The sequence below is a fragment of the Abramis brama genome (assembly GCF_963993115.1).
Source record: "Abramis brama genome assembly, chromosome: 17".
Taxonomy (NCBI): domain Eukaryota; kingdom Metazoa; phylum Chordata; class Actinopteri; order Cypriniformes; family Leuciscidae; genus Abramis; species Abramis brama.
In genome coordinates this window covers 17,527,071-17,541,599 of record NC_139979.1, presented here as the reverse complement: position 1 = coordinate 17,541,599, position 14,529 = coordinate 17,527,071, and the positions used below count along the sequence as shown (strand labels likewise).

Here is a 14,529-nt window from a genome sequence, read left to right as displayed (position 1 = left end):
CTCAGAGCTGTTATCTTGGAAAAAAGAGGTTGCAAAAAGTATTTAATAAAAGGTGGCAAACAATTGTTCCCAATGTGTTTTGGAGAAAAACATTTATTTCATAATGTGACCCCCCCCCCACCCCACCCCACCCCCAATTTCGAATATTTTACTTCAATGAAAGGTTCAATTTTTGCACATTTTTTAAATAAAATATCAAAAGGATTAAAAATGCAGATTTATTTTTTACAGCCATATTTGATCATATTTACCAAGGGGGCAAACACTTTTTCACACCACTGTATATATATATATATATATATATATACAGCAGGGCTTGACATTAACTTTCAGCAGGGCTTGACATTAACTTTTTTGCTCACCAGTCACTGTGGCTAGTGGTTTTCCAAAGTTACCAGCCACTCAACATTTTCACTGGCCACAATTTTGACATCGATACCATTGGGAAAAACTGCCATACACTGTATATATATTTTTTAAATTATCTCAGAATTTGGAAGCAACTGTATTAGGCTGCTGTCACTTTAAAACCTTTACTTTTACCTTCACTTAAAACATAACTGACTGTGTTCATGTGAATACTCGCCAAGACCTGGATTTTGACATTATTGTGTGTATTTGACTGTTTAAGTGCAATAAGCAGCGAAAAAGAACTCAATTAAGTACTAAGGCGATTTTATGTACGAGCACTTTGGGTCTGAGCACAAAATCTGCGGAATGAGTAAAATTATGCGCAATCCCACATCGAAATTCAGGTCAAGTCACCTTTATTTATAAATAAAGTGATAGAAATATTTCACAGTGATAGCATGAAAATAATACAACAAAGTTTTGTTTCAAGCCCTGCAACACCAACAAAATTCATCAATATTAATGAAACGAGTGAGTGAGGGGAGGCGGGTTTGTGTGTCAACGCGCTGTTGAGAGATGGGAGAGAGCGAGAAAGCGCAGCTGGTGTCGTGTATCTATTCTGTGGAAAATGAGTATTGGAAGCGTTTCAGATATTTCAGTATTGATATAGAAGAATCTATATTTTTGACAATATACATTGCACTTAGTTTATTATTTCTGATGCCTTTTTGTATATAAACTGTATAATATATAAAATTCAACCAACTAAATTTGGCGAGTTGGCTGGTGTTAATGTCAAGCCATGATAGCATTGTTTTAGTAATGGTTTAGTAATGTTAAAAAATAGGCTATATAATATTTTATTTCAGTTAACATTAACTTGTGTTTTAAGTAGCCTATAGTGAAAATGTTTTGTTTTTTTGTATGGTTTTAGTTTTAGTCAACTATAAAAACCCTGCCTGAAACCTGCACTGCATGATGTAGGCTACTAAACATGAATCTGTAAGCAGGAAAGAATATGACGTTCTCACACCTTTCAATCAACTTCAAGCATGCAATCAGCTTTTGCATGGTCTACACTTACACTTTAAAAAAGTATTGTTGACTGTAATTGAGCAACTGGTACCTAGATGTTGATTTGTGATTGATTGTGTCATCAGGCTGATCCCATGGTGCCACAACAGTCTCAGACAATAAACACAAATTATGTTTATTGTCTGAGACTGTTGTGGCACTGCATGGGATCTGCCAGATAGTGTTATACTGATGACTAACTGAACTCAAGGGACATTTTGCTGTTGCCGGGTATGTAAACCTGACTGTAGACATCCAAGCAAATGGGTTGTGTAGGCTATCATCCTAAAAAATCAATAGGCCTATTATTGTACAGCTCCCATATCACAATAAATGAGTCCTAGTTCTTTTGCACTATTAGGCTATGTAAAATGTATACAGCTAGTTGCCTTTTCAATTATGCATTTTTTTTTCTTACATGTTTGTGAATTTATTTGTGAATTGAACTTATAAATTACACGTCTAAGGTGGTAGACAAATTGTACATGGACAGGTAGACTGAGTAGACAACACGTTCTTAAAAAGATTTTTGTTTTAATATAGTGGGTTCGCATGTAACCTATTATGTCATTCTGACACCGTTGCACCAGAATTAGCGACATTTACCAGGCTAATTTAGCTTAAGTTTGATATGAGTCACAAAGGAATAAAATGCATTAAATCTATACATTTTGACAGACATTCAAATTTAAACAAAGTAAAGTGACTAGATTTTCATCCCGTCTGAATGATAAGTTAGCACTTCGATGATCTCTTGCCTGGACGCACTGGCCCTTCTGCCCCTTCTGCCCAGTCCGTGCGCGCGAGCGAGCACACAGTCCACATACCGCTCCCAAAAGACCTGCGCCAGCTCCATGAACATGCCTTGATGTTTGGGTTGATTAGACTCGCTCAAGTATGTCATGAAGTCCCAGAGACCAGAAATCGTATCGGTAACGGGTAATTTACGCGCTTGTATTACCGCCAGAGACGATGTGTCCCAGCATTCACGGTTTATCTCGCCCAGGTGACCGGGAGTCGTGCCGCCTCCTGCCCTCTCGGTATTCAGCATCTCGAGATTGGGTATGGAGACCGATGATGCGGTGGCGAGCATCAGCAGACACACTGACAGAAGGCGCCACCACTGGCCGTCAAGGAATCCAATTAATCGTTCCATTGGAACCTATGGAATCAACAGTGAAATCTTTTAGGACTTGAAAACTGTTGCGGTTTATGCGAACCATAAACAATATAGCCTACCACGTAAAACAAAACCTTTTGGAAAAGCAACAAAAGTACTTTTTCTCCGACCACAGCAAGTGAAATAGCTGCTAAAACATTACTCAAGATAATTCACTTACAATGTTTAGTTCAGTCGTTTCTTTTCTGCGATTGTTCTGCAGACACGTCTCCTGTCATTCCATTGAGGCGAATAATTGGCTTTGACAGAGTGTTTAACGACTTCTGGAGAGACTTTTAAAGCTCTGCGCGCCCACGTTTCAAACGTCATGCTGTTGACCGCAGCCCATTCCAATTACACTAAAAACCAATTGACGTGAAGAACATAATTAATCACAATCGGAGCAACACGTAAGACTTTGAGCTCATGATTAACCTATTCTTTTCTTTTGTGTAGGGTGAATAAAGTGGGCCTCTAGTTGTTGAACGTGTAATTTAGATTTTTTTCCTTTTATTTTTTATTATCCTGCTTTTGTTAACTTTAAGGTCCAGCTATAATATATCAATTTGAATACAGTTTACATATTGTGTTATTTGCAAGGTAGGCTATATACAAATAAAATTTTTGAAGAGTGGGCCATCCCTGATATATCAAAAATGATCCTGTATCTGAACTAAAACACATGATTTATTAATATATGTTTTCAAACAAACATATTCAACAACATATAACAAACCCAAAGCACCTTGGCTATGAGTAAAAATCATCAGTTCACTCAATGTAAAATTCAAAACAACTGCATGTTGTGTTGACATTAAATTTGATGAAATCTGCATATCAGAATATTCAGTCTATCTTCAGACTATTACATGCGACAACAAATTGGCCAACACAAATTGGATAAAATTACCATTTAAAATGGTAACCATATTGTAAACATTTTTCTGTCTGTATTTCTAAACACTTTAAATTAACTTAAATTGTGTAAATACTAAAAACTTTATATTCTTCATCTACATTTTGCTCCTCTCATCTTTTCTTCACTCCACAGATTGAACTTATTCAATTATATTTAACTTATAACTTATATTTTCTGCTCTTTCTTTCCTTTCTTCCATCTCTGACTTGAATTTCATAATGGCACACACAATTCTGTTTTCTAAAAAGTAGATATGTCAAAATAACCAGTGAACGTCAATTTATTTAATGAATTTGAGTACTGAAGGTTAAAGGTCGGCCAGTTCCCCTGAATCCCACTTGCCCACTTTATCTTACACATTTAGCCAAAGTGGGCCAACAATATTTAAACACCTTTAAAAAAATTTTTTTTGTAGTTTTCAACCATGGTAATAATAATAATATTATCTCTCAAAGGGAGCTTGCTCATATTTACCTGTCTTATGCCAGTTTTGTTGTCTGACACAGTGGGCATAATTTCTACTGCCAGGTTTTAGGTATCTGTCTTATGAAATAAATAATCAATTATTTGTATATTTTAAACAAGTTATACGAAAAGCTAGTTGTAACACACTTGTTTTAAATACTTCCACACATGCTAGCATGACGAAACTTAGTGTATTTAGTTGCCATACCAACACTATAGAGACAAAATTGTGCCAAAATTCTGAAATCTTTGGAAGATATCACTGAACATTTATAAGCAAAAGTATATTTCTTACTTATTTGTCATCTCTGTTTGTTGTGGTAATATAGAATTTGTCTAAATGTAAACAATTTTAAACTTATATCTGTTATTTAACAGTTGAGATAGTTCTTTAATCAGCAGAAGACACCAGCCGGGGTTGCCATCCCAGTTGCGCAGGTGGGGCATGTTGTCACACTGCGTTACAAAGTGCCCCTGCCCTATTAGAACAATGCTATTCTATTATAGACTTTTATGAATTATATTGAGAAACCATGAGAAAAAGGTGAATAAAGACTGAGAGTCAATGTTCAGAAATTATTAATTATTATTATGTTTTGTATGTTGTATGGCTGTTTTCCAGTGTGTTTGTTGTGAAACTCAAAATGTTTTTTTTATTTTTAATTATTAAAAAATGCCATTATTTTATATGAAAAACTTTTAATTGAGAAAATATTTTAGTTTTTTATTATGTAAACAAATATTATTGTGACAGTAACTGTTTTGTTTGTAACTACGGTTAACAGGGAATAAAATGCAAATAATAAAATGTTTTTAAAAATGTCTTTTTAGTTTAGTTCTGACTGGGTGAGGCGGAAACATGGACAGCACTTGCAGCCAATCACGGCACACATCGCCATGTTTCCGGAAGCACACACGTGTTTGGTCCTTCACTTCAGCAATGCAGAATAAGGAACGTTGGAAGTAAAAACATATAGATTGTGTGCCAGTTCAGGTCAATATCTGACTTGAGGAGTTGTTTCGGGATGGTCTGGACAAGCAGAGCTTGCTTCCGAAAGGTTAGTAACGTTGGCAAATTTATAGAATGACATTTAGGAAGTCATAGGTGGCCCGACCTTCACATGCTCAGTTTCTGTCATTAACAGATCGTGTGACAAATTACTATATGATTATTACTGTTACAAACATGATGCTACACACTTAACATGTTTAGCATATTGTCATCTTGTGGTGAAATTAGTAGAAATCGAGCTGGGCATTGTTCCAATTAACATTATCCATTATCCAGAGTGGGCTATAGCCTATAGGACTATTTTCATAAATGAATGCGTTTTATTGGCTAATCTCACTATGGGGTTAGGGCTGGCTGCTGTGTTATGACGTGAATGAGTAGCCTGTTGGTAATTTTCCTGATTTGAACTGCTGTAATTTTGACGTTTGTCTGCCCCAGAGGCCCAGAACAGACACACTTTAATTAATGAAACTGAGTATGCTGCAAAGTGCGTAATGTTGACGAGGCGTTTGTGGTATCCTTTCGTCTTAAGCTCCTACCTCGAATCTCGAGGATTGAGGTACCTAAGCATGACGTATTTCCTGCTCACTCAGGTCTCACTTCAAAGGAACATCATTTGAGGGCTCTGTTCTTATGCAGTTGAAGGTTCATTTAGGTTGGGTTTATGAGAAAACATTCTTAATAAACAAACAAACACCAACAGCATAAAACACGTATGTGAAATGTATGATTTATCTGAACCACAAACGCAAAACGTGACTTTAAATGGTTAGTTCACCCAAAAATGACATTTCTGTCATTAATTACTGACCCTCCTGTCATTCCAAACCTGTAAGACCTTTGTTCATCTTCGGAACACAAATGTATATATTTTTCATTGTACTGTCATGTCAACACCAGAAAAATAAATATCTTTATGCTTGAAAATTTCCATGCGTTCAAAAGTGAAATACTAATAGTTTTGTGAACTTAACTAATTCTGAATCTCTTTTATTTCAGTATGGCAACTTTGTGGATAATATACGGCTGTATGTGAGGGGTGGAAGCGGAGGAATGGGTTTGCCCCGTTTAGGGGGAAATGGGGGAAATGGTGGAGACGTGTGTGTGGTGGCCAAAAAAGGCACTACGTTGAAGCAAATCAAGGACAAACACCCTAACAAACGATTCACTGCAGGTGTTGGTTCAAACAGCAGGTGAGTATTTTTTTCTTAGAAAGTGAGAGAAATGGAAATTGTCAGTAATTCATCTGAAAGACAATAGTAGGAATTTCTTATATATTATAATTATAGGCATAATATAATAGTATTTTGGTCTTTTCATTTTTTTTGTATATGTGACCCTGGATCACAAAACCAGTCACAAGTCGCACGGGTATATTTGTGACAAAAGCCAATAATACATTGTATGGGTCAAAATTATCGATTTTTCTTTTATGCCAAAAATCATGAGGATATTAAGTAAAGATCATGTTACATGAAGATATTTTGTAAATTTCTTACCATAAATATATAAAACATTTTATTTTTGTGAGTGAATGCAGCACAATTGCGAACATAAATGGACAACTTTAAAGGCGATTTTCTCAATGTTTCGATTTTTTTGCATCCTCAGTTTCCAGATTTTCAAATAGTTGTCTCTCGACCAAATATTGTTCTATCCTAACAAACCATACATCAATGGAAAGCTTATTTATTCAGCTTTCCGGTGATGTATAAATCTCAATTTCACAAAATTGACCCATGTGACTGGTTTTGTGGTCCAGGGTCACACACACACACACACACACACACACACACACACACACACACACACACACACACACACACACACACACACACATAGACGTAATGGTTTTTATACTGTACAAACTGTATATTCTGTCCCCTTACACTAACCCTACCCCTAAACCTACCCATCACAGAAAACTTTCTGCATTTTTACATTTTCAAAAAAATATAATTTAGTATGTTTATTAACCCATTTCCCTCGTGGGGACCGCTGGCTGGTCCCCACAATGGAGGTGATCTCATGTTTTACTATCCTTGTGGGGACATTTGGTTCCCACAATGTAATATAAACAAAAACACACACACACACACACACACACACACACACACACACACACACACACACACACACACATATATATACTGTATAAACACATAATCTGTCATGTCATGTCACAGGGCCCTATTTTTGCAGTAACATATTGTGTGATCTCTCCTATTGATTGATTGTGTTGGAGTGAGAAATCTATAACATGGATTTTAGGTGTTATTCTTTTGTCTGGTGAATTTGATGTAAGGATGTCTATATTGTTTTGATATTGTGAAGGCTTACTAGCTCCATGCAGAGGATGCATTCACAATCTTTTAAATAGTTGCTATCAAATAGTCTATTGAATTTTCAAGATATTTAGCATAATGTCCAAGCTTGTTTTTCCATATAACGAAACTGCGAACCCAAATGTCAAGCTCCATAAAGTCCATTAAAGTAGTGCAAAAATCTTTGCAAGTCTTTAAAAGTTTTTTGAGAAACACTTTGTCGTTATTCATTAAATATTCTTGCGTTCAACCTGTTCAGATTATGATAAATGCAAGACATTTTCATTGTTTGCATACACCCAGAAAATCAGCACACTGAACATACCAGGAGGAGATAATTCTGTGGACAATTTCTTTGATTTGCATTTGTATCATTTCAGATTTAAATGTGCAGATGTATGTTTCATTTAAGAGAATGTGCACAAGTCAGTAAATAAACACTTATTTTTGGACTGCTTCTCACAGAAAGCTGTTTATTGACTTTTAAAACCTGATTTTGAGAGCTGTTGAATCTGATTTGTATTGTGCTGATTTTGTAATATAGAGAGTAGATACTAAGTATTGTGTGGTGCGTTTGTCAGTATTTATTCTCTGAGAGGGGCGAAAGGAGAGGACACCCAGGTATTTGCACCTACTGGGATCAGTGTCACAACGGATGGGGGGAGAATACTAGGTAATTCCATTTACACCTCTCTAACATCTAGATCATCCAATGTTTTTCTTTCACATTCCTCATATCACTTCACTTCTTTGTTTGATGTTTTTCTACACATTTTCTCTCACATTTGAACTTTTATATCAAATGCCAGTTTGTGTTGTTTGTTCCTTTTCACAGTGTACTCTGTGTCATTGAACATTTTATTCTTTTCACTTTAGGGGAGTTGAACTGTGAAGGAGACAGACTTTTGGTGGCTAGAGGTGGTCATGGTGGCTCTCTTCACTCTGGGTTCTTACCCAGTAAAGGTCAAACCAGACATATTAGGCTGGACCTTAAACTCATTGCAGATCTTGGACTTGTAGGGTGAGAGAATCTCTACACAGAATGTGGACTGGGGTGGGAAGTATTGCTGTCAAAAGTAAAACATAAAGCGCTAAACGTGATGTAGGAAAAATGCACAAAAAATATAATAAACTATACTTGGTATGTAAAAACTTTATTGATTGTTATGTTTTGTCATAAAAAAAAAACTGCTATGTGTCATTCTTTGTGACCCTCCTTGTGTTATTGTTTTTCTGCGTATTTCACTCACACACATCAAACATTTTTTTACAGGTTTGATAGGCTTGTATTATTTTGACAGGTTTCCCAATGCAGGTAAATCCTCCTTGCTGACTGCCTTGTCTCATGCTACACCAATGATTGCCAGCTATCCCTGTGAGTACTGAAAATCAGTTACAAATTAGTTAAACCAACGTAGTGAAAAGTTGAAATATCTATCCATCTATCCATCCATCTATCCATCCATTGGTGTCCTGGCCAAATTCTATTCATTGGCCCTAGACAATCATGGCCTCCTAATCATCCCCATCCACTGAATTGGCTCTATCACTCTATCTCCTCTCCACCTTTAGCTGATGTGTGGTGAGTGCACTGGCGCCGCTGTTCTGTGACTGCCGTCACATCATCCAAGTGGATGCTGCACACTGGTGGTGGTTGAGGAGAGATCCCCTGATATGATAGTAAAGTGCGTTGGGTGTACAGTAGTACATATGAAAGCGCTATATAAATTGCCTCATTCATTCAATAACTTGGGACATTAAAGAGACCTTTTCGCTGACTCTGGAAAAACAGGAGAAGAAAGATGCCCAGGGTCCCCAATCACCTGTGTGAACATGCCATAGTCCTGCTGCAGGGAGGCATGAGGACTGCAGATGTGAACAGAGCAATAAACTGTAATGTCCGTAAGCTAAGGGCAGTTGATCATGTTTGCAGTGCCAAAACACATGTAACATTGTGTCTCCTCAGACGTGAGCTTGCAAGTGCCTTGGTGGAAGTGGAGTAACATCTCACAGCAAGAACTGACAAATTTGCTGCAGTCAATGAGGATGAGATGCACTAATAGCTCTTAAAGCATCTGCTAGCTACACCAGATACTCACTGCTGCTTTTGATATTGGCCTCCCTGTCAGGGACTCATTTCATTTCTGTTCATCAAATGTCTGTGAAATGTGTTCAGTTTATATCTCAGTTGTTAAATATTTTTATTTTCTTACAAATATTTACACATAATAAGAAATTTGCAGGGAAAAAAGCAGTTGAAAGTGGAAGAATGTTGCATATATGATATATATTTTTTATTTTCTTACAAATATTTACACATAATAAGAAATTTGCAGGGAAAAAAGCAGTTGAAAGTGGAAGAATGTTGCATATATGATATATATTGCTGGTTTTAAAATTATCCCCTTTTCCCCTCAGTTACAACTTTAAGACCTGAAATCGGAAAGATCATGTATGATGACCACAAGCAGGTAGGATGACATGCTATTCAAAATGTGCTGAACTCATAACTATGGCGGAAAATCAATGACAAAATTAACAGAGCACACAACTGATTCTGGCGCGCACAGTAAATGACGTAAATGCAGACGAGATGTCATGCGCAGGGTTTGAATGAGCTCGCGAGTTCCCGTTTCCTCGCATGTAGATCTGTTATCCTCTCGCGAAAGTCATTTACTGCGCGCGCCAGCATCAGTTGCGCCAGCATCAGTCCGTTAATTTTGTCATTGATTTGCCACCATACATAACATTCACTCATCTCAGCAAGATGCTATCATGTCATTACTTAATGTAGTTACAACAGTGACATGCCTGTTCAGAAGACCACGTTGTGTGAAGAGTCTTTGTTTTTAATTTAAGGATATAACTAAATTAGATTTATTCTGCATACTGATTGACAAGCTTGGTTTTGACCTTCTCTCATAAAGAGAATTAAACCAAAATTACAATATACAGTTAAACCAAGATTTCAACCAAAAATTACAATATACAGTTACATTTTAAATAAACAGATCTTTAGCAAATGTGATTTTATATTGCATGTTGTGTCTTATAATTCACACTTCTTCAGACTGATGTCAGAATGAGTTACAGAAGTTATTTTTCTCTGAAGGTTTCAGTGGCAGACTTACCAGGACTCATTGAAGGTGCTCACGTGAATAAAGGCATGGGACACAAGTTTCTCAAGCATGTGGAAAGAACCAAGCAGCTTATATTTGTGGTAATGTGTTCAGTCTGTTATGTTGTGAACTTAATGTTAAGTACTGGGAGAGTTGTACAGTAATCTCATGTTCTGATGTTTCAGGTCGATATCTGTGGGTTTCAGCTAGGTAGTAACACCCCGTTTAGGTCTGCATTTGAAACTGTACTGCTTTTAACCAAGGTAAATATATACACTACCGTTCCTAAGTTTGGGGGTTAAGATTAAAAAAAAGGCAAGAATGCATTGAATTGATCAAAAGCAATAAAGACAAAAATTACAAAAGATTGCTATTTCAAATAAATGCTGTTCTTTTGTTCTTTCTTTTCATGAAAGAATCATAAATAAATAGGCAGCACAACTGTTTTCAACATTGAAAATAATATTCTTTAAGCAAATAATAGCTGCTGAAAATTAAGCTTTGCCATTACAGAAATAAATTACATTATCTAATATATTAAAATAGAAAACAGTTATTTTAAATTGTAACATTTCACAATATTACTTTTACTGTATTTTTTTTTCAGTCAATTGTTTTTTATAAAATAAATGTAGCTTTAGTGAGCATAAGAGACATCTTTCAAAAACATTAAATAGCTCATATCAACCCAAAACCTTTAAAAAGTAGTGTACACACACACACACACACACACACACACATCCCATGTCACATGTGAACTAATTAAAACACTACTGCTTTTCTCAATGAAATGCTTCTGTATACAAGATTTTGCTGCATAACTTGCTCTTGATCTTTTTTGTTGATCAGGAGCTGGAGTTGTATAAGGAGGAACTGTTAGACAAGCCAGCCATCCTGGTCATAAATAAGATGGACCTCCCTGAGGCTCAGGGCCGGCTCAGAGAGCTGGAAGCTCACTTGGAGAACCAGGAAGGTAGGTATTATTGGCAGCAAACAAGCTATTTAGGGACTATTATATAGGTAATATCATGAATATTAGTCACAGATGTGTATATTAGTTTAGAATTAGCCTTTGTTTTGTGTTATTTTAGGTATATAACGGGTGCGTCAGAAATTTCATATCATGACACATGCTTTTATCAATAAGGTGGTTGCATTATTTTTCATGCAATTATTTTAAAAGCACTCTTGAGAATGACCATTCATTACACAAGTTTGTACTGCAATTTTTCTGTAAAGATGGTGATTTGTATTTGACCATTTTGGCAGTCTCAAGTTTCTACCACAAGTACATTTTGCTGAAATGCAGGCCTAATGTGATTGTTCCACTGCACTGACCTTTACATTTTTCTGTATTTTTCCTTGATTGATAACTTTAGAGTGATGCTCTGCTTTCCCTAGAATCAAGCCACATCTTTCCTGAGGACGTCGCCCCTAAAACACTAATGCGTTTTATGCACATCGTCCCAGTCTCTGCCACGACTGGCCTTGGACTGCCCTTGCTCAAGTCCCTCATTCGTCAATCACTTGAGGAGCAGGATGACATAGAAACTGAGGGTCAGCGCAGTGAGAAGCTACTCAAGTTGAGAAGGGAGATTCCCACTTCATCCATACCCAGCTGGGGGTTTCCTCAACCAACCTGAGGTCACATATTCAGGTTTAGGTATGGCAGTCCATAAACAATTCTCAGGGATACTGTTGAACATTTGCTGACCTGTGAAATACTGAATGTGTGGCTAAAAGGAACACAAATTGCATGTTTTTCATTTAACAAATCAGTCTAGGTTGTATAGACTAGTATCTGTGCCTTATATGTCTTTACATTTCAATGTAACTGTGCATTCATGTTTAAAGTTGGTTTTAGCTAGTCTCCCAGTCTGATCAGGCTGGTCTGGTTTGCTGGTTTTAAAGGGGTTTTGGGAAATTGTCAGTTGAACAGGCTGGGAGACCAGAATAAAAACCAAACAAACTATCTGCGGCTGGTTTAAACTTTTTTTCCCCCAACAAGGTAGTAAGACACTAAAAAGGCACAATCATCTAAATTTGATTTGAGTCTATTGAGAATGACTGCCTGGAGTTTTACTTATCACCAAGTTCACGCCACTTGTTTTTCAAGGTCTTGCATTTTGCGGAAAAATGTATGACAGAATCTGAGCTCTACTGCCATCTGCTGAGATTTCATGCTGTTTTTTGTGATGTAGGTATCTCATGCCTTCATTGATTTGTTTCATACTAGATTATACTGTACCATATATTGTGAAAGAGTGAGAGTGAATGGAAGGATGAACTGTGAAGCAAAAAAAAAAAGTCACATGTTGACCAAATCCAAGTATGAATTAAAGTTTGGCCAAGATGTCAATAAAGCAGAGAAACCGATTTGACCGAAGTTTTTTTTGTTAGTTAGGAAGCTGAAATTCTGGAATCATAAGTTCAAAGGGATTTTAACATTTCATAGAACTGTTACAATAAATATATACTTCCTTGTTATTATTTCTATGGTAACAGTCTATGGTAAACCAATCACCACTTGACCGAGCACTTAAGCCAAAGTTAGTGCAAATGAGTTCTCAAGTGGTTTTTATTGTTATGCTGTTTATCAGAAAACCTTCCTTGTGATATTTTTCTATCATATGTATGTCCTCTTGTTCACCTGCAGACAAGTAGCAGCTCCAACATATGCCACTAGATGGAACTAAAATCGTGCAGGTGGTTTCAATTGCAGGCCAAACCAGGGTGCATAGGCTCCTTTTCATGATATAGGCCCTGTCCCAAATGGCACCCTAAACACTCGCGGTATTACCACGAGTCTGCACTTTCGTGACGTAACGCCGCTTTGACTGTCGGGAAGTAGTCTGCTGCGGAGTTCGCAAAAGTGAGTATCGAGGGCGCATATCGACCACAAAAGGGGCGTCTAAGAGCACCCTTCTGAGACCTAAAATGACTAATTGGACACCCAACGGTCTCATGGACTTAACAGACAAGCGGACACGTCAGCCATTGTAAATCCACAAGACCGAAAGTGCATATGAAGTGTGCCATTTGAGACAGGGCCAAACTCAGACAGTGGGTGGTTTCGGAGTTTGCAGAGTTTTCATCTGTCAAATTTGTATGCATATTCACATATATATATATATATATATATATATATTATATTCACATTCAAAGTCAAACACACTTTTTAGTCATATTTATTAAACTGATAACTTGCAAAACTGTTTTGTGATTTATATTTAAAAAAAAATTTCAAGGTTAGATTAGTATTTTACAGACCATAGTATTCATGCAGTGATTAATAACATTGAAAAGACTCAGATATGGCAAATATTTGCCTTAACCTCCACAGAGAATGTGTGAATCTAACATTATTAAAGAGATTGACAATAAATTGCTTATTTATAAATTGTTATAATTAACTCTAAGAATAACATTGATTGTAAATGAATGAATATAAACTTAAAATGTTCAGCTCTTTTCATTAACAATACATATTTAGCTATCATATCCCAGAAAGCTGAAGATAGATGTAGTTCTTCGGCACTGAACTCATGTGTAGTCAGACATGGGGAAGTGATTAGAGTGATTTCTTATGATTAACTCACTAGCAAAAGAAAGCAAAGCACCAAGATGACCAGAGAGGAAGCAGTCTTTGCACAATCACTAAAAGAAGAACAGTAAAAAATAAACATTATTAATGCAATAGAACCAGTCAGTTCTTTTTTCACAAAAAAATCAGAGGATAAAAACTATAATGGAGTCAGATTAATTATATTGAATTCAGAAAAATAACTGATTATGCACGTCATCCTTCAACTGCTTTTTATTATTAGTTCAAAATATCAGTGTAAGCTTCCAGCCTTACAGATGTTACTATATTCACTCAGTATACGTGTTCTCTCCTACATTATTTATATAAAATTTTATTTTATTTTACTTGCTAAAAATATTTTAGTGTTCTGTGTTTTAACTAAGGACACAACAGAGGTTAAAAGGATATTCTCTGAGGTTACTTCACAAAACCTACCTTGCAAGGTGAGGAGAAATATGATGTCACCACCCTTGATAAACTCTCTTCTAGTCAGATCATAATTTGTTATGCCATATATAGA

The 14,529-nt window shown here is 36.3% G+C and overlaps 1 protein-coding gene across 1 annotated transcript; it reads left to right on the top strand.

The window, feature by feature from the left end:
- Positions 1 to 4,853: 4,853 nt before the first annotated feature.
- Positions 4,854 to 12,799, top strand: gtpbp10 (GTP-binding protein 10 (putative)). The gene is made up of 10 exons (XM_084088699.1): positions 4,854 to 5,026; positions 5,980 to 6,173; positions 7,886 to 7,977; positions 8,181 to 8,325; positions 8,606 to 8,679; positions 9,723 to 9,775; positions 10,417 to 10,524; positions 10,609 to 10,686; positions 11,273 to 11,396; positions 11,825 to 12,799. Exons 1-10 carry the CDS (start codon positions 4,994 to 4,996, stop codon positions 12,064 to 12,066), a joined length of 1,143 nt encoding a protein of 380 aa, XP_083944825.1. The 5' UTR covers positions 4,854 to 4,993; the 3' UTR covers positions 12,067 to 12,799.
- The last annotated feature ends 1,730 nt before the right edge of the window (positions 12,800 to 14,529 follow it).

Bases quoted from the DNA above. Each gene is read 5' to 3' on its own strand.
- gtpbp10 (XM_084088699.1), top strand. From the start codon at position 4,994: ATGGTCTGGACAAGCAGAGCTTGCTTCCGAAAG. The intron at 8,326-8,605 runs GTGAGAGAATCT...TTATTTTGACAG, and splicing joins GCAGATCTTGGACTTGTAGG to GTTTCCCAATGCAGGTAAAT. The intron at 8,680-9,722 runs GTGAGTACTGAA...TTTTCCCCTCAG, and splicing joins AATGATTGCCAGCTATCCCT to TTACAACTTTAAGACCTGAA.